The 21,424-nt window shown below is 41.8% G+C and overlaps 1 protein-coding gene across 1 annotated transcript in view; it reads right to left on the bottom strand.

The window, feature by feature from the left end:
* The window catches only part of KCNK10 (potassium two pore domain channel subfamily K member 10), a gene marked incomplete at both ends in the record, with an annotated part of 65,716 nt that extends 49,719 nt beyond the window's left edge, over nucleotides 1-15,997 (bottom strand). The window contains one exon of the mRNA XM_082760614.1: nucleotides 15,946-15,997. Within this exon, the coding sequence (XP_082616740.1) occupies nucleotides 15,946-15,997 (52 nt within the window). The remainder of the gene's footprint in view (nucleotides 1-15,945) is intronic.
* Nucleotides 15,998-21,424: the final 5,427 nt, after the last annotated feature.

Genomic DNA, 21,424 nt, shown 5'->3' with positions numbered 1-21,424 from the left:
TAAGTCAACAAATCCAATACCAAATCATTTTTGTATAGGTCCTGATTAATAATTATGTATTATAATTCTTTATTTCATAAAGAATAAACTCTTCAAAGCAGGGAACAACAGCAGTATTTAAAACCGGAGTGCCATTGTGTTGAATCTGTTCCAAATAGTAACAAGTATTACCACATACCTCTGTCTTTCAGATCATTCTGGAAAAATCATGATGCTAGACAACAGTCATTTTCCTTGATCTTACATGTGAGGAATTCAGAAGTATTTCTAGGCTCCTTCTTGTGGAGTGATTCAATTTTCATTAAGATTTGCACAGAAAACAGGATTAAGCCCAGAAAAGTCAGGTAGCTTTTTAAACATAGCACTCTGCTTCTGTTTATATGCCTATCAAGATAAAAAAAGTCTACTTAAGACCTACCAAAAAAAAAAAAAAAGGCAAACATTTGTGCTTGAATTCTTTAGCTTCATGTCCTTACACTCACAGAATCACAGAATATCCCAAGTTGGAAGGGGCCAACAAGGATAATCGAGTCCAACTCCTGGCTCCACACAGGTCTACCCAAAATTCAAACCATGTGACTAAGAACACAGTCCAAATACTTCTTAAACTCTGACAGGCTTGGTGCCATGACTACATCCCTAGGGAGCCTCTTCCTTTTTTGTCTTCAACATAAACTTTCGCAATCACGTATAATTAGCAACCAATGAAGTTGAAGATATGCTTTTCTTTCTTCAGAAAAGGGGACCAAACTTTGAATGGCAGAGAAAGGGCTTCTGTAGTCAGCATCTTTCTCTACTCTACTTATCAACAAAATATTGAACAGTGACTAAATATCAGCATGCTTCATTGTAATTGAGTGTTAAGAGTACTGGAAAATAAAAGGAAAGAATGAGTTTGCAAAGTACAGGAGGCAAACACCTCTCCACGTTTTAAGGATGGAAGAAGTATCATTGTCTTCCTTCAACCAGTATTGAATGATCTTGTATCTTGGTTTGAACAGTAAATCAAACTCCACTGCATATTCAAATATCATTTTTCCATGCAAAATGATAATCAGGCATTTTTTTCAACATCCCACTTAGATTTTCATTGCAATATTCCAAAGTATCATAGGATCATAGAATGGCCTGGGTTGAAACTGACCTTAAAGATCACGTAGTTTCAACCCCCCTGCTCTGGTCAGGGATGCCAACCACCAGAGCAGACTGCCCAGAGCTGCATCCAGCCTGGCCTTGAATGCCTCCATGGATGGGGCATCCACAACCTCTCTGGGCAACCTGTTCCAGTGCCTCACCACCCTCTGAGTGAAAAACTTTCTCCTAATTTCTAAACTAAATCTCCCCTGTCCTAGTTTAAAACCATTCCCCCTTGTCCTATCACTATCAACACATGTAAACAGGCATTCCCCCTCCTATTTATACGCTCCCTTCAAGTACTGAAAGGCAGCAATGAGGTCTCCCCCGATCATTTTAATCATCCCCCGGATCATCTTAATGTAAACGAAAATGCTGTTGAGACCGAGTGCAAAAATGTGAACTGTAGTTCACAAACAAAAATAAGATATTGACCCAACAAAAATGGTGATAAATTCTTACCTAGATCCTTTAAGAATAGGGCAACAAATAACTGATTAATCTGTTTCAATTAAGTAGGGGATTGTATACTAGGGTTGTATACTAGATGCCCATCTACAAGGATAACTAAGCACGGGAACACCTACTGAAATACCAAAATCTCCTTCACTGGGAAGTTTCTAACTTAACATTCAATCATCTGCCAAAAGTCATTTAGGTGTCTGAACGTGCCCTGCATACCCGTAGGGACTAAGAAGAAAAGCAACCAGTGAAGGGTAAATAAGAAAAACAGCCTAATGCTGTAGGCTGTATTCATCATCCAGGACATGTAAACAAACCAGTAAAATGTTAAAGATATTAAAAATAATAATAATAAAATAAAATAAAAATAATTCATCTCAATATTCTAGTCCTGACTCACACCAGGAAAAATGCTGTTGAAATTCTTTCTCTCCCCTTCTGTGTAAGATAGTCAAATGCATCTCAGATAAGATAGTCAAAATGCATCTTTTTTGTACCAGTCCTGCCAAAAGTCTCTAATAATCTTTCACGATTATATAAATATCTCAAAGCATTTTACAAATAATAGACAAATCCCTGTGACACCGGGGAAAACTGATACTGTATATATTCACAGTTTGTCTTATCTAAACACTGACACAGCTTTTAGCAAATGAATTAAATGATTTAAAGATTAATTTCAGATGTTGATTAAAACAAGGTCTTTGTTTTATATGCATCAAGCAGGTACAATTATTTGTCATCCATGTATTAGCAAGTCTTCAAGTTCTTTTAGGGGACATGTCCTTTTCCACTACACATGACACAACGATGGTCTGTCTGTTACAAGATTAATAAATTAATAATAAACAAATGAAACTCCCTTCTTTTGTTGGTCATAAAAAAAGAAAATAATAATACAATAGCCATAAGTAAGCTGCTCTTGTTGATTATTTACAAGAACTTCCAGGTGGATTCTAAGCCAGCCTGCCTACCATCAGAACTGCAGTCAGAGCCTGCCCATGAACCTAAAATGGAATGTCCAAGACTTACTCTATTGCAAACACAGCCCTAGCGCTTCTGCGTACTGAGGCTATGCAAATTGCAGGGAAATAACAGGAAGCCCAAGCATGGCTTGCACGAGTATCAGCCAGAACCTATGCACTGATATTAAAAAAAATCTCAGCAAAAGTCACAGTCATGGGATGCTGGGATACCTTCCCCTCCCTCACCCCTCTCCCAGGCACTGCACTTTTCTGAGGCATAGGTGACAGCTCACTGTTCGGAAGGGTGGGTGTACAGTGCAGGGCGTGAACTCCAGGAACAGCTGAAAGCGTCTTCTGTTTTTAATTTCTGGCTTCACTTCAGGACAACAATCCTCAGGGGGTTTCTAGCTAACACTTATTGGCATTACCATGAAGATGCACTGCTACTGACACCATTTGTAGCGCTACTTACAGAGCTGCCAAGTCCAGACGAATACGTGAGGGAGATTTGCCTTGTGCTGGAGTGAGATTGCACACTGCTGGAGAGCAGTTCGAATTTTGTTTCCCCTGCTTTGCTTTCTCTCTGTCCTGACCTCCTTTCCACCCTGCCCTCCTCCAAATCCACCCATCTGCTCTTGTCCCTCATTTCTCTCCAGTCGTGCTGGCAGTGTGGGAGGCAGCATACCTGCATCTTGCTGCTCAGCTCCTCTTCTTGGCGCCCTGTACTCATCTGCACTCTCCATTGCCTCTGACACTTGAGCCCAGAGCAAGGGGCCAAGCACATGCCCACATGTGACGGGACTCATCAATGAACTCCCTGGCAAGGTACTACAGGTATTGGAAAACAGAGTAGAAGAGCATTACAGGAGGTTTAGGAAGAGCGGAGGGGAGGCTGGAAGTGATTGGCAGGGGCAAGTCCCAAATAGGGAGCCCCTCCTGCTTCAAGAGCGGTGTTTGTTCCAGCACGCTCACTGGCAGCAGTGCTATCAGCAGGTTTATGAAGCTATTTATAGAGAAACTGAATACAGAGAAACCCATGAAAAATTCTCACCATCCCCTTTCTGACATAAGATTAAAACTAATAGATCACTGCCAAAACCTCTTTCCCTTGCATTAGATCAGTATTTCTTGGGAGCTAGTTGATGCAGATCTCTGCTCTGTCAAGAGCCAAATCGGAAGCACGTGCTTTCGGCTCAAGATTTTTGGGTATAGTGATGACTTTGTGGAAATGAGTTCCTCTCAGAAGAGATGAGCACACCGTTGTTTTTCCTTCTTAGGCAGTATTTAGAAAATGCGCTTTCTTGTCAGGATGTCACAAGCCTCAAGTACAAACACCAAGGAATAAGCAGCTGCTCGCTGGTTCTTGGCAGGCTTCATCTTTAGAGGAACAAGGCTGGTTGAAGCTGCTTATCCATGGTCTTCTCTTTAAAGACTAATCTTAAAAAATGACATTGAACTACGACATGCGATTGGTTGAAATGGGTCAACTGCATTTTCAGGGTGACAGAGCACTGGAACAGACTGCCCAGGGAGCTTGTGGAGTCTCTTTCTCGGGAGGTGCTCCTCTGGACGCCTACCTTGGCAGCGTGCTCTAGGGAACCTGCTTTGGCTGGGGGATTGGACCCTATGATCTCTGGAGGTCCCTTCCAACCCCTACAATTCTGTGATTTTCCTCTCCAGAATTCCAGTAACATTTAGGAGGATTCAGGATGTCCCACCACAAGATTTCAAGGTTTTCTCTTTCAAAGTGCTTAGGATAATGCAGGGCCAGGGTTTTAGCTGGTGTCCTGCTGCTGGAGCAGCCAGACTGGGATCTTTCAAATGTCCTGTCTCAAGGATTCACCAAAGAAATTCAGCTAATGGTCTTAAGGCCAGACCAACCAGTGAACCTAGTCTTGCAACAGTTTAACATAAGAAAGCCTGTGTGCAAAGGGAAGAACGTTCTTAGAAACCTCTGGCAAGAGAAGCAAGTGGGGGAAACAAACAACAAAACAAAGATTCAAGCTGTCCTTCCTAGGAAACTATCTAATCTGCATTTGAAATGTGATTGATGACAGCTGTCTGCCAGGGGTACAGCATCACAGCAGCGTGAAGGAATCTCTTGATCACCTCATGGTCACGTGAAGGGGAACTTTAGTGGCAACACATATACCCTATAAACTGGAACTGTAAGATAAGATGCCACTACATCACCCAGCCAGGGCAGTACAACATTTGCTGTAGAACTCCCTCAGGTTAATGGAAAGGGAACAGACCTTAGACCTTTCACGTATAAATGAGGTTAGAAAAATACATGCACAAAAAGAACAGTGTGAGCACCTTCAGAGATTTCTTGGTGCATCCTTAGGGGTGTATCAACACATTACTGACCACACCTAAGGAGCTCACACTGATGCTCCTCTGTAAAAACAAATAAAAATTCCTGCGTTTCTGCTGGTGTTTTCCTCAGTCTAGCAAATTATTTGAATTTACAGAAAAAATACTGTGAATTCATGTAAAACTTAGTAATGATGTATTACTTCAATTAAGTAAGGTTTTCTCAATTTTTCTGGGCAACAGCAATAAAAGTGAATATTTCAGCATGTGGTAATGGTCAGAAATCTTGTAAGAAGCACATCAGTTGGGCTATTTTTTAACTCACTGGAGATACACTTTTTACATATACTGAGGATCCATTCTGTTTAGACAGTCATAAGGTCCTGACACAGTAACAGGCTCTTAGCTGAAATGAATGAAGGCTTTACTGTGCTTTGAAAACCTATTCTGGAACAGGAAAAGAATACATATAAGCTAGCTATTACAGAATGGCTCTGTGCAGAAAAGACTTTTCGTAAGTGAGAGGAAGTTGCTGTTTGAAATGCACTTGTTCAGTATAGCCATTTTTATAGCCATTTTTATAGCCATTTTTCTCTATCATTCTTTATAACACACACATTTTTCTTTTCCGCTTTTGGTGTGTAAGATGCTCCAGTGAAGATGCCGCAGTCAGAATGATTTACCTGTCCCGTCTTCATGCAGGACAATTATTAGAAAATGAGAGTCAGAGAGCTCAGGTAAGCAAAAGGAAGTAGGTCAAAGAGACACCAGACTCATTATGCTGAGCACGGCAGTAAATCACAAATAGAACAGATGAGCAGTGTCACCAGTCGGGCACACAGAGCCCCAGGTCAGTGCCAGCCCCACGCTGGCTGCACAAAGCTGGCTTCAAAGCTGCTATATATTCTACACTTCAGGGTATCTTTAGGTATATTTAGGTATATTGATAAGGAGACCAGTAAAACAAATAAATTATGCAATACTTTTCTTGTCTTACACTCAATTTCTGTTCAGACAATAGCATAGAAACACAGTTGCAGTTTGAACTATGATAAAACTCCACAGCCACGTAAGAACGGCATCTGCTGATATGGTGCGGCAAGTATCTAGCATCTCATAGCACTTCACAGTGTTGCCATACTGCACCACTGACACACAGCTACATGCATTCAGAGATCAAACTTAAAAGAGACAGCTGTGGCACCCTAGTCACCTTTGCCCACAATGAAGCTTCATCTAGGCAAAAGTATGCCTGCAAAGTGTATGGCAGGTGCATACAAACTCATTCTGCACTCGGAGCTGGTGAAAACAAGTGAAATCACTACCAATAATGCCAAGCTCAGAGTAGCAACTTACAGCTTTTGGCAGAGCTGCAATAAAGTTGACTGTGTAACTCCTTGCAACCCCAAAGCCCTGACAAATTGAGAATGAATCCACCAAGAAAGAGTGGTGTCCTCTAAACCCTACCAGTAAGGAAGTACCCAAGGCCATTTGGTCTAAAGTTCAAAACATTAGCACGACTAACTTGTCAACTCTTTCACTTGCTGTGACTGAGAATACATCCCATTAGAGTCAATATGCTCAAACTAAGTCACACCCAGGTGGTATAATTCAGTTGCCCATACATACATACAATCTAGTACCAAGTGAGAGGTCCTAGGGTATTCTACTTAGCCTTAATCTGCTGCTCCAGAAGGACAGAGGTCTCCCTTAGGTCAATTAGCATATGTAGCTGTCCTATATAAACATCTCAGCTTCCTTACTGCCACTTTAATGGAAGCCAATGCTTTTTAGAAATCAAATTTTTAGAAAACCAAATCAACAAATAACATCCACTGGTGATGAGAAATCCAAGTCTCAAGTCTACATATCAGTATATCATTGCAACAAAGTAATGACCTCTGTTTCCTCAAGAAGGCAAATCAGTATGGTGGTTCTATCATCATAAAGAGGTGGCTCCGGTGTTGTTTTTTTGGCTGTCATGATTGCTGCTACCCAAGGTCTCTCTGCATGACCCTTTACTGTGCAATCCAAACTCAGCAGTCTTAACCACTAAGAAATCAGTGATGGATCTGAGTTAACCTAGAGGAATGTCTTTGAGATGTGTTAACTGCTTCTTTCATCTCAGCTAGGAGTTTCCGCAGTACCATTTCTTTTATCATTCTGTCATCACTGAGTTATTCACCTTAGTAGCTAGCGATTTCCTTTTTTCTTTAAAATGAAACACTGATATTTGAAAGTCTAAAAAACCTGGGCAAGCTGTCAGTATGTATTTGCTGTTTTCAAATCATGCTGGTTCTTTATATTACAGCATTGGATAAGAGAAGAATAATCCAAGCACCTTTTAACAACATACTGCATCTTAAGAATCTCAGTGGTACAAGTTTACAGTGCCAAAATCCCAAATACTTATCTATTAAACTCAGTAACTTGTTTCTCTCTCCTAGGGAAGAAAAGATGAGTCAGTCCTGCTGAGATATGAACATATGGCTGTAACAAATCTAGGTACTCATAGCCTGATGCTTTAAACACTGATGATCCTGTAGGATAGTGGTACCAAAATAACTTGCATTGCTTTATAAGATGTTTTTTTAGGATAGGATATTAACTTTTGTTAACTCCTAGTAGTTAAACTGTCTGTTATCTGTACATATTTTGACAACAGATTCAATCTTTCATTTAAAGACAGATTCTGGCTTTCAGTTTCACCTCTAAGATTTATCCAAACTGAAATTTGCACCATAAGCTCAAAATCTTACCAGTGAACTCCTATGCTTTTATTTTGGGACATCTGAATAACACATAGTAATACAGGTATGTGGGACAGTGCTCGCAACATTTGTCAACAATATCTTGCATAATAACATGGGAATATGTTATTAGCAGTTAAAGATTAAATCTGAATTCTTGGTCTCAGCATTCACAGGCCAAGGAAATATCCCCTAAACTCTGTGATTCATTAACACTTTAAAAAAAAATCATATAACTCTTTTGAAATATCATTTTGTTTAAATGATCCAAACTGATGTTTGATTTTAACTGTGAAAAGCAGCCCAGAAAATATGATGGGGGAATAACAGTGGACCATGGAACAAAAAGAGTTTGGTATATGATGTGTTCCATTCTCACCTGTTGCTTTATTTCCCTGGGTTATCTAGTTAAAGCTGCATGGCAGGTTATTTGTAAAAGTCAGTGGGTTCATCTTAGAGCACATTTTCCATTATAGTTAAAGTGTTTTTTATATACAAGCTGCATAGACAAATCAATGTCTCAGGAACTTGAATATGAGCAGCTGAGCAGCCTCTGAGAAAGACCAGGTTCCAGGATGTTTTCAATTTCTTACAGAAAACAAAAACCAGATGCACTCCAATAAAGTGGTCTCCAAAAGGTAGTATTTAGTATTTTCTTGAATGTCACTTTTTTTCCATACAAATGCTAAAACAAACAAACAAACCAACCAACCAAACAAAAAACTTCTCAGAAATTATGTCATTTAACTTTATTTTTTTTTTCCTATTATACTGAAATTATTACAAAAGAAAGGTTAGGCATACTGATCACACTGAACTCTATAGTATTCTGTAATATTACCCCTTTCTTTTCTTGACTTCCTCATTTCCTTCTTGTTTCACTCCACACACTTACCTGACTTACAATATAACGTCTAGGGCCCTTGTTCACCCAGTGATTCCAAGTAGTCTTTTACTTTTAACTCATAGGTACAACACAATTCTAGTACATTTAAAATGAACTAGCAGTCATTTAAAATGACAAAGCAGTCATTGGTCCCAGCCAGCATGGGTTTGTGAAGGGTAGGTCCTGCCTAACTAACCTGATTTCCTTTTATGATAAGATCACCCGTATGGTGAACCAAGGGAAACCAGCTGATGTGATTTTTTTGGACTTCAGCAAGGCTTTTGACACGGTTTCCCATACGATCCTACTGGACAAAATGTCCACCATACAGCTAAATAAAAACATCATACGATGGGTGAGCAATTGGCTAACGGGCAGGGCCCAAAGGGTTATGGTAAATGGGGCTGCGTCAGGCTGGTGGGCGGTCACCAGTGGGGTCCCTCAAGGCTCCATTTTAGGGCCGGTACTTTTCAATATTTTTATAAACGATCTGGATGTAGGAATAGAAGGTATTTTGAGCAAGTTTGCTGATGACACCAAGCTTGGAGGAGTTGTGGACTCGAATGAGGGTGGAAAGGCCTTGCAGAGGGATCTGGATAGGTTGGAGAGCTGGGCGATCACCAACCACATGAAGTTCAATAAGAGCAAGTGCCGGGTCCTGCACCTGGGACGGGGAAACCCTGGCTGCACGTACAGACTGGGCGATGAGACGCTGGAGAGCAGCCTAGAAGAGAGGGATCTGGGGGTCGTGGTAGACAGCAAGTTGAATATGAGCCAGCAGTGTGCCCTGGCAGCCAGGAGGGCCAATCGTGTCCTGGGGTGCATCAAGCACGGCATCGCTAGTAGGTCAAGGGAGGTGATTGTCCCGCTCTACACTGCGCTGGTGCGGCCTCACCTCGAGTACTGTGTGCAGTTCTGGGCACCACAGTATAAAAAGGACATGAAACTGTTGGAGAGTGTCCAGAGGAGGGCTACGAAGATGGTGAAAGGCCTGGAGGGGAAGACGTACGAAGAACAGCTGAGGTCACTGGGCCTGTTCAGCCTGGAGAAGAGGAGGCTGAGGGGAGACCTCATCACAGTCTACAACTTCCTCGTAAGGGGGTGTTGAGAGGCAGGAGACCTTTTCTCCATTAACACCAGTGACAGGACCCGCGGGAACGGGGTTAAGCTGAGGCAGGGGAAATTTAGGCTTGACATCAGGAGGGGGTTCTTTGCAGAGAGGGTGGTTGCACACTGGAACAGGCTCCCCAGGGAAGTGGTCACTGCACCGAGCCTGTCTGAATTTAAGAAGAGATTGGACTGTGCACTTAGTCACATGGTCTGAACTTTTGGGTAGACCTGTGCGGTGTCAAGAGTTGGACTTGATGATCCTTAAGGGTCCCTTCCAACTCAGGATATTCTATGATTCTATGATTCTATGAAGAATTTCATGTTGCATGCACTGAAGTGAGTAAAATTCCTAGCTCTGGGTCAAATCAAGAGAGTAAGATTTAAATTGTATCACTATATACAGTATATACACTGCTCTGTCTGAAGCTGATATAGTCTGCACTATATAGATATGAATGTCATATGAATGCTAAAAGCTAAACCAAAAAACTACTCAATTACAACTGATATCCTTTATCTTTGTCCCAAAATCAAACTCTAATTCTTCAGGTAACATCAGTTTTCAAGAGCTGCCCAAGAGACTTTTCAGTCCAAAAGCCTATTAATGGGTTACTGCTGTACATATGTGGTAAAAACAGCATAGGTGAAATTGACTCCTGAAATTGACTCCATCTTAACTTCTACAACTTCTGACAACTCCACTGCTCTCCCTGCCTGAGACTCAGAGCATTATGCTGCCTTTGGTTCTTTTAATTCCCTTTTTCTCACAGTGTAGACGGTATCTTAATAACACCCTACCATTCATCTCTCTTACCTTGACTAGAGTTGAACCTTTCCTTACTGTTACTACTATAAGAAAGTTGCTGTCCAATCTTCTACTTTGCTCCCTTTTTATTACTAATTTGACTGTTTCTACATCCTTATTTTTTCTATTTCCAGGACAACCTAGAGACAAAATTGATGAAACTAATAGTTCTCTGCTTTCTTCCTCTCCTGCTAGTTTAGTCAAATCTTCCAACTACTTAGCAGGTTCAAAGTCCACAGTATTCATCTGCCTTTACCTGCAAACTGCATAGGCTTTAGCAAAGTACAGATTTCTGCATTCTCTTATATGCCTCCCAAACTCTTCGGTTTTTTTTGTTTGTTTGTTTGTTTGTTTGTTTTCCTACCTTACTGTATTTTGCACTGTTGCACTGTGCAATACCAGGAGTGTCCTCCCGTTTGTCCAATTTCTATCCTCCTCCAAATCTCTCTTTAAAATCAACTACTTAAAGGTGTTCTGCAACCCATGCTTACACTAGGCACAGTAGAGTACTGAACATCAGAGGGGACAGTAACAAATATGATTTTGTGATGCAAATAACACGTGGTCATTACCCTGCCTTCATTTGCTAGGATCAGAGCTACCTTTTTTACACATCATAGCTTTCCAAAGCAAAGTCTTCTTACACTAAACTAAAAAGAAATGACTTATCAGTGCAGAATGAAATTAAGTAGCCTAGCCCACAGCTGCACTTCATGGTATAAACCACACCTCTTTATATAACTTGAAAAGAAAGGACAGAAATGAACACCCTCATTCTATTCATCTGTGTCTTTATAATGAAGTTTGCCTTTTGCATTGGTCTCTTTGACATTAAATGACAGAAAAAGCAGAAACTGCAGTAGTTTGTAACACTCTGTAGCCAGCATCAGTTTAACTTACAATGAGTCGTCAAAGCTGAAGATTTCTTCTAATGGCCATCAAGAGATGATCCAATCCTGCCATCTGAGATTTGAAATGAAAGACATTTGAGACTTGGCTCAGTTGCCTCACACATAGGTGCCCAGTGCCTCTTGAGGCATCTCAGGTGAGGTGAGAAATCCCATGGAAGTTGACACAAAACCCATGGAAGATTTGTGCCCCTCCAGAGTGGCAGCTGGGGAGTATCAAATGGCTCTACATACCTCTAATGGGAAATTCAATTGAGTCTTCAGTGTTTGTAAAGATGTGTAAGTATTACTAGTTTCCTCTAGTTGCAAAGTGAAGAGATAACCTTACTTCTTAAATGATGTGATCTGTGTATAAATACAGGCTGTTTTGCTCCCTCCCAGTGTCTTTAACATTTGATTGCAATGCATATATCATTTTTTTAATAGCGGATATTTGATAGCTCTAAACAAGTTAATTATATTTCTCAACAACTTTGTGTGTTAGACCAGTATTAATATTCCTATTTTGCATTTAGGGGAAAAGGGAGAGAAGGGTAAGTAACTTATTGAAGGTTAAACGGTAAGTCATTGGCAGGATCTGAAAACTCCAGACTCTCAACCACAGCTTGAATTCCTCACAGACCACTAACTCCCACACAAAATGTAAGGATGATAATAAATGCATGATTTTAGGGTTCCAAACTGTAGAGAGACACTCTATACAAAATGTGTTTGTGAAAGGACACAGCAACTTATATCAAAATTTCCAAGTTCCAAAAGGTCAGCACAGATGTAAACATCTACCTGGAAATTCAAACAGCTTTGGTAATCCATATTACTGCAATGATGGCAAAAAGCTGTAGGCACAAAGGATGGATCAAGATAGAACACCATTTTCTGCTTACTAAGAGTGTCACCAAGACAGACATCCTTCCCTTGGAAAGGACATAAACCATCACCCAGTAATACACTCATGCTTAGGGATAATTTCTGAGCATATTGGAAATGGTCTCATCTTCCTTCTTCTCTTCTACAAAGAAGTAGCAATTTTAGGCAGATGAATAATAAAAAAATATCATTGCTGTAATACCCAGATGTTTCAGTCAGGATGAGGGATGTACTTTGTATTAGGTACTGCATAAAAATACATGTCCAAAGAGTTTATAAACTAATTTCAGCACAGAAAACAGCAAGAGGAGTGTGGGAAAGATGAAGGAGAAGAGCAATTATAAGAACTAGAGCCTTCATATGCTGCTATGAACGCAATGTTACATTCTGAAATGTCTAGATGGGAAATTTGTGAGACATATGAAACCAGAAACATGATCTTTCACTAATTTCAGAGAGGATTGCATTGCTTGAATTGCACCAAATGGAAGAAGCAAAAAATCAGTGATAGGTAGAACAAATGATGATTGTCTAAATCCAGTTTGATTCCACCAGTAATACGTATGGCAGGCTTTTTTTTTTTTTCTTCTTAGTATGAGATCAGATATTGTGAGATGCTGTATCCCTACTCAGTGTGTCCAACTCTCCTTAAAATGTATATATTCTTCAGGTGCCTGCTTGGGATTTTAATCTTCTGTTACCCAATTCACTCACTGTGTATGAATACTATATAAATTCTGTTACGAGATTCTAGGACAGCTTTCACATTGGAATGTTAGGGACAAGTCCTAATGACTTTTGGGATGAAGTTTGATCTGCTTATGAATGTAATTATATAGTCTGATTGTCTGGAATAGAAAAGAACTTGACTAGGGGAACCTGTATCATATATGCTTCCAGGTTTATGAAATATTTGGTTTATCTAGAAAACACATTTACAGGAACTGCAGAAATACACCTGAGATGAGGGAAGATCATAGAATCATAGAAACATGAGGTTGGAAATGACTTACTAGATCATCTAGTCCAACCATCTTCCTATCACCAATACTGCCCACTAAGCTACCAAATCAAAGATACTATACAACAGGATAAAAGCACAGTCCAGTTGCCTCCATTCCGTATTCATTCCAGTCTAACAACTGAGAAATCAGTCCCCAGTTAGTTGTCTACAAGATACAATCCCTCATGTCAAGTCTATTCCTTTAAATCTATTCTCTCCACATAGTCTTTCTATGGGATATTGATCTTCCTTGATGTGAATTCAGAATACCAGGTTTAAGCCAGATGAAATCTACCAGCAGACTCTGTTCGTCTATCTAAATACTTTCAGTACAGTCATCATTATGGAGTCTGACCATTAATTCGTTTCAGTGACTATTATTCTGACCTGGGTTCAAACCAGCAACATAACCAGTCCCAAGCCAGCTATATTCCCACAACAAGGGCCTTGGCCTTTAGAAATACTGATAGGGAAAAAAAAATGTTTCTAGAAAATATTGCTTGGATTAATCTGATTTAAGCAAGCTTAGAGATACCACAGCTCTCACACACATCTTCAGACTGCTAGCCTGCTTGCCAGGAACATCAGTTGATATATTTCAAGCAGCTAACTGGTAGCACAAGTTAGCACAATTCATGCTAGACAGAACTGTGGAAACTGCTTGTTCTCAGTCTGACCAGAACAGAGCATTATCATACAATGCACTCTGAAATGAGCTGGGTACTTGAGTGTGAAGGTTAACTGTTCTGCTTCTAATAGTCAGGACTCTTTGTATCCGTTCACTGCAAGATTTCTCTACCTTGATCTTTGTATCTAAAAAAACGGTAATTAAAACGTAACATCATTCTTCACATGTACATGCAGAGAACAGACTACATAGGTAACATTGGACTATCCTGCACTGATTAAAGGATTGGACCTTAGACAACTTTTCCTTAGCAATTTGTTTTTGTTTTTCCATTCCACTGATTTTTATCTATTTCCTGAGTCCCTTGGAGAATTAGAAATTAACATTTTTTGCTTCCTTCCTGAGTATACATTAGCATCCTTGCTGCCTGGCTAATGAAGTCAATACACTGAGGGGAAATAACAGGTAGCATTCTGCAGCCCTTACCAGGGATTCAGCTTGGCAGAGAGGAAACCTGCTGGCTCTGAGGTCTTCAACCTGTCACAATACCAGTAGTTCTGGGCACATTAGTAGGTTGTGACCAACCACCTGTTGGATCCATATGCTTTAAAACTGATTGCCAAGCAAGGGGGCTGTATGCAGAATGCCAGCAGCACAGCTTCCTCTGTGCCTTGTCAGGGGAGAGGAGGAAAGAGCTTTTCACAGTAAAAGGCATTTTGCAATGCATAAAATGACATAAAATGAAACAACAGCAAACACAGATTCAGAAATGCACCTGGGAAGAGCAAGTTTTCACCTCAGGATAAGGAATATACTGTCACTAAAATAACCAGATCTCTGTTAGCATTACTGCCCATGTGTTCCTTGTGAAGCTGAGGGCGGAGGATGCTGATGAGTTCATTCCAGCCTTCACCTAATTAAAGATGTAGTAAGGCTTAAACTAAAGCTTAATTGTATAAAGTGTATACTATTCAAATAGCACATCAGATCTTCTCAGCAGAAAGACATCTGTTCTGCTGTATTCTTCTACACCAGGAGAAACTGTTTCTAACGTTTCATTTTGTAGACATGAGGGCACAGAGGATGACAGGCAAATTGACCACTAAAACCAAACCTGTGGAATAAAGATGAATAAAGATGAATAGCCAACACCCATGCTATCACTTCAGACTTCCAGCAAGCACTGCTGTACAGCGCCTGGCTGCCAGCAGTTCTGCTGCAAACCTAAGCATATGGCTTCAAGTTGCTTTGCTCCTGTACCAATGCACAGAAATATGACACACCAGTATACACATCACCAGTAGCTTTTTTACAGTCACTTCTTCTGTAGGATGCATATAAGCCTCCTCCCATGTCAGAAAGGGAGAGCATTTCATTACAGTTTATTTTAAAACACAACTTAGATCATTTTATTGAAAACCACTGCACTGGCGTAAATCTCCTGCCACCATCACACAAACACACTGGCCAAGACAGAGTCCAAACCTAACTATAGAGTTAATCAAACTATCCACTTGGGCTGATCAATTGTTAACATAACAGTGTAAAAAGTCAAGGGGTCCCTTTGGGCTCCACTATTTAATGTCTTTTTATATTGTCCACACTATGGGTTACACTGCAGCAGCATTTTGCTCCAGTTGCTTGCCAACAAACATTTACCATCGAGGAGCTCTGAGCAAGCTGCCACATCTGTGTCCACTCCTGTACCACCCATTTAGCAGAGACAATGATCACTAGAAACAACAAAGGAGCCACAGATAAAACAAACAATGCTCTGAGCCAGGGATCACAGCCATCCCAGGCAAGTTTGCCAGGGAAATACTCAAGAAAAAGGGAGGGAAGGAAAGGGTGACATCAAATATAGAACTGCAAAACTTACACTGAAAAGAGGCTTTACCCACGTACCCACCCAACCCCACATCTGAGGAGTGTTCCCCAGCACAGTGCTAAGACTGAGCAAGAAAGCCTGTGCAGTGCACATGGGAGGCAGACGAGCATCCAGCGTCTCCTCCCATTTGGAGTCAAATAGCCCCCTTCGAGTCACTCGACAGAAGGAGTAACAATAATAATTGTTATTATTGTAGTAACGGTAGTAAGAGAGATTCACCAACCTTGAGGATCCCAGTTCACCTGTTTTCTTGGAGTCTCGATTGGAAATTTCATCGCTTCCTTTTTGCACAGGGAGGAAAAAGAATTAAATAAATTCCCAACCTTCCTGTCTCGATGCTGCAGTCAAACAAATTAATTTCAAATTATAGGGAGCCTGCGCCGTTTGACTGAGGGGAACTGGTGGTTGCCAAGGCAAGAAATACACAAATAAATCAAAGGAGGTGGGGAAGGGCGGGGAGGGGAGGGCAGTGCTGGGGCTTGCACCGGCGAGGTGAGGAGGGGTGCGGGCACCCCGGCACAGGGAGGGGACCTGGGAGAGGGAGAGGAGCGGGATAGGGTGGGCAGGGGGTCGGGCTGCCGCTGCCTCCCGGGGATGCTGCCGGCAGCCCCCTGCAGGGGTCGGGGTGGCGGGTCCCCGCTGCAGCCCGGCCCCTTTGCTGCGCCCACCTGAGGGGGGCACGGCGCTGGGGAGCCCAGCCCAGCCCTGGGGACACCTCCCTGAGGCAGACACCCACGACCCCCGGTCGGAGCCACCCCAAAACCGAGCCCACCTCGGCTCAGCCTCGGGCAGGGTACCCACAGCCAGCCAGCGGGGCGAGCCGCAGCCGCATGGCCGGGGGAGGCTGGGCACCCCCGGCTGGGTGCAGGAGGAGGAGGAGGAGGAAGGAGCCACCCTATAGCTTTGGAGGGAATTCACCGAGCCCCTCTGTGCACTGGCTTAGGGAGGGGGTGGGCAGAGGCTGCCGGTCCCTTTGTAAGAGGCGGCGGGGGATGGAGGGGGGCTCCCGGGTGGGGATGCTCCCGCTGGTACTTACGGGGTCCCCTTCCCCGGAGGAGGATGCAGGCTTGTTTGGCGGAGTTTGCAGCCGGAGCCACGCTCGGCTAGCTACTAGCAGCAGCAGCAGCACATGGCAGGAGTACGGCAGCAGCCAGAGGCTCCTCCGCAGCGCCGGGGGAGGGGAAGGGCAGGGATGCTCGCAGCCCGCTCACACCCTGATGGGGCGGCCAGGCCCGGCCAGCCCCGCACCGTGGGGGTTCCTTTCCCCCGGCCCACCCCGCACTCTGGGCACGGACAGGCGGCTGGCAGAGCGGGGAGATGCAGCCAGGCTGCGGGGAAGGGGTGGGAGGGATGGGAGGCAGGCACAGGGGGGGCTTCGGGCCCTCCCAGGCTCTCAGGGGGCTTTGGCAAAATGGAGGATGCTTGGGTGTACCTCGTGCAATGACCAGGCGCTCGCCACTTGGCCAAGCTGCATTTTTCCACCTCTCCCACTACTCCAGGCTTAACCTCGAACCCAAAAGAAGCTGTGAACTGTCCACACCAGGAAGGTCTCTGGTTCGAGTTACAATATATGCTTCGGCCTCCCTCCCTCAGCCAGGATAAAAAAAAAACAGCCCCTCTGGGGACCTGAAGGAAGAGTGTGCAGGGTTAACCCTGTCCTGCCTCCTCTCCTTCACTGCAAAGATGAACTCATCGAGAGAAGGGGATCACTCATGGGTGATGGTTAGGGGGAGAAATCCACCTATTCACATGGGCCATAGGTCAGAGACCCGTATCAGAATCAGCGGTGAAGTCCATAGCTAGGATCTTCTGAATTTTCAGGACACAAGGCTGTAATTTAAACTTGGTGCCTAGGACACATGCTTTTTGCCCCATAATTCGTTTTACCCAGTTGACCTCTCTGTCTTGCTTTCTTATCTCTTGATTAGATGTTAGTTTACCTTGTAAGATGGAAAAGAGAAATCTACCTCGGTGAAAAATAAGACAGTCTGAAGCATGTGGCTCTCTTCAGGAAACTCTTTTTGTGGAGGTTGGCACACTCTTTTCACTTCCACATTCAGAAACTAAATAGATAGCACACATTCCTGTCTGTTCCCAGTCTTTGTTCAACCTTGACCAGGAAGGGAAAATCTGTATTTGTGAATCCACAACCAAATGAAGGTGTGCAAGGTCCTGTGAAGCAGTAGGTAGTTTGAAGGAACTAGATGCAGTAGTGAAAGTTTTCCTGGGGGGAGGTGCTGGAAGTCTGTTCTTTCTTAATCCAAGCACCCCTGCGGCTCTTGTTTTGTGTTGTACAGGAGGAGGCGGGAGAGGCTGCTCTAAGGGAGGACATGGTGAGAATTATAATGAGTCTGCGCTCAGTCAGACTTGAATTTGAGATGATTGCAATGATGACACCAGGAAAACAAGGTATTTCCTTTGCAAGCACACCACAATGCATTCTGAAGAGGCTTTGGGAATCCTGTTGATGTTACCTCTGCAAACTGAATGGGAAAAAAAAAGAGAATAGGCTTTGTTAATTGTGCATTATGATCGCTTGAGTCATGATTGGGTAATATTTTAATTATTCTAGTAACCAAGAAAGACTTCAAACAAGACTTCTGAGCCCCTAGTTCTGACGAACTACTAATGTGTAGTTCTTTATGAGTATAATATCTATATGTACACATACACATATATAATATATATATGCATGTATATAACTTTTCTTCAGCATTCAGAACAGTTACTATTTTACTGGTATCTTGTACGTTACTGAGAAAAATTGATGTTTGGACATACATTACTCAGTTGTCATTAGGAGGTCTGTCACCCTAACCCAAGCAATACTTTGTCTTTGTGCCATAACTACTAGAAGTTAACTGATGAGGTGGGTATTGTCCTGCAGACATTTGTCCACTGAGAACTCAACAGGCTCCTGCAAGGCCAACAACATTTAATACCTGCTAACATAAGCAGGAAATAAACCTATAGCCTGAAGGGGAAATCTTCAGGCAGTTTCATTACCAAAAGCTTTTGAAAAAAAAAAAAAAACAGATCCTGATTGTTACTGTCTAAAGAAGAATTTTCATATGGCCACGAGAATCTTTTAGTATTAAACTAAAACAATATCTCATTTGTTTGACTTACAGTATCATGAAAACACCAAGTTCCTAATAATGACAAAATACCATATTCCTGTCTCTTGTATCTTTTTAATGTTCCCATATTCCCCAAAAGTATCTGTAAGCTCTACACAAACATCTGCCTGGTTCCAGCTATATGGTTTAAAAATCTTGTGGCAAATAAATTGTGATCTGTCAAGTACAGAAATACACAATGTCATATAATTGTTTTGCAATTTTTTGCCGTGTTATGATCATGGAAATCTTGCTCAACTATTTCAATACCTCAGACCTGCAGTTTTATCTATTGGGCCAATTTATTTCCAAAGTAACTCATTGAAAATCAATGGGGTTACTCCAGAGATGGATTTGGCACAATAAGCGCATCTTTCACTGACAGCACAGCTGTTGCATAGAAACGTAACTATTATCTTATGCAAATAAAAGGCCTTTCACCCCTCAGTGATGTTGAATTCTCATGATAGGGAGAACTGGTGCCTTGAAGCTATAGTGTTTCAAGCTGTTACTCTGTCAACTTTTATAAGCTAAGTGGATTCAGTAATGTTTAATATTTAAATGGGAGACCACTAGGAAAAAAAAAAAAAACAAAAAAAAAACTAAATATAGCACAATCAATCTACTTTAGTACTTGCATAAAAATTTTCAGAACTTGACTTTTTATCAGTAATTTATCAAATTGGTCTGCTTAAATTCTTCCTTTTCTTTTAGGGCTCCTTGTTCAGACCTTATGGCCTCAGAGTTAGCTGAGTGTCTTAGAGGAGTGGGCCTGTGACCATCACAACACAACAGACAAGAGACTTTCTATTACAAGCAACCCCACTGGCAGAAGAATAAAATGCTAAATGCTGTTTTACTGGTCATTAGTAATATGCCATGAGTGATTAAGAAGCTGTTCTGATGCAACTGAAAGAAACCCACAGCAGAACTGATGAGTAAGTAGATCTTATACCTACTTAAATCCAGTGAACGAGAACTGAAAAATGCATTTATAGTAGATAGAAATCACCTGTAACTTGTATGTTTCCTTTCTTGGGTGCACTGAAGGGATAAGACATGGTTAGATGGAAGTCTATGGCAGTCTTTGTGTCATCACTTTGCAGTATGCACATTTGTGCATCTAACTATTCAGTTTCTGGTTAACTATATGGTTGTTTGAAATCTGGTATTTCTGACTGTGAAGATTATTCTTTGTCTGGTTTATTGTCTGAAGACTGCTGATATTTACACTCAGACCAAGAAAGCCAGAGAATAACCCAAGTGAAGTGCATTCCGTTCTTTAAGTTCTATTGACCCATCCTTCCGTACTATGAATTTGGACAGGATCCAGTGCAGGATCCTTTTATAGTTCTTTATTGTCTAGGAAGCCTTCTGTCTAGGAAGACCTTTAAAAGCCTTCTCTATAGGATGACCTTAAGACCTTTCTTCAAAAGGTTTTTAGAAGCTTTAGTGTAGGTAGGAATCACAAAGGTAACTAATTATCAGGACTACTACAAACTGTGCAAAGAAAACCAACTTGCTATTGTCTTCTACTTCATGCAGTTTCTTAGAAAGCGTTAAGTCTTAGCATGCAGTGTTGTGTCTTCATTCAGGAATGAACCCTTAGAACTGTATATTTACTTCTTATTGGCAGAAATGGTTTCAATGAAATCAGTGAGTCTACTTGAGGCTACTACACCACAGTAATAGCCTTTGCCAGAATAGGATCTGTTCAGATAGGATCTGAGTTACCACAGCTTGTATGCAAGTTCCTTTGGCCAGTGACACTAAACAGAATACTCTATGGATCCCACCTCTCATATCCTAACATATAATTCATATTTCCAGCCTCACTGTAAGCATCTACCCCTGAAATGCCTGAACTGGAGAGGGGGTATCTGGTTTGAAGTTTGTCATTATCTTCTTCATCCTCAGTTCTTTCCTGGTAACCATTTTTCATTAGCCAGACTCAAGGTTTCAGGCAACTGTTATATCAATCCCTTTGTATTGCCAGCAGGAACTCAAGTGGAATAGAATAAAAATGTGAGGTAGCTATCTGAAAAAGTGCAGTACGTGCACATTTTAGTATAATAATATAATGTAGCAATTTGTGCAGGAAAAGTTCTGCCATGTAGAAAAGCATTAACTCAAGCTGCATAGTACTGAGTCTCTGTCTGAACCCACTTACATCTGTTTCACATTAGTTTAATTTGACTTCAGTACAATTACTCCTGAATCATAGTCATGGGAGAATTACAATCTGGCCTTTAGTTTTTCCATGATGTCTCCAAAAAATCCTCATAAGATCAAAGTCTGATATGTGACAAAAATAGAAAGCTTGATTAATAAAAACAAGCCACCAAATTCATTTTAGAGCAGTACTGTTCTCTCTTGTCATTTTTCTTTAAGATTTCTTACTAGATAGCTACATGAAGCTTTACCTTAGCAGGTTGATAACTTTCCTCTATATTAAACAGGAAATTTGGGGTTAGCCTTCAGAGATACCTATGTTCCTTTGCCATTCACACCACTAGCAGAGTCACGAAGGGGAGGGTGGGTGCAGAAGACCATCAAGCCTGGCGGTGGCTTTCAGCACCCTGG

Source organism: Aythya marila (genome assembly GCF_965140915.1).
Source record: "Aythya marila genome assembly, chromosome: 5".
NCBI classification, from domain to species: domain Eukaryota; kingdom Metazoa; phylum Chordata; class Aves; order Anseriformes; family Anatidae; genus Aythya; species Aythya marila.
This window is presented reverse-complemented; position numbering and strand designations above follow the sequence as displayed.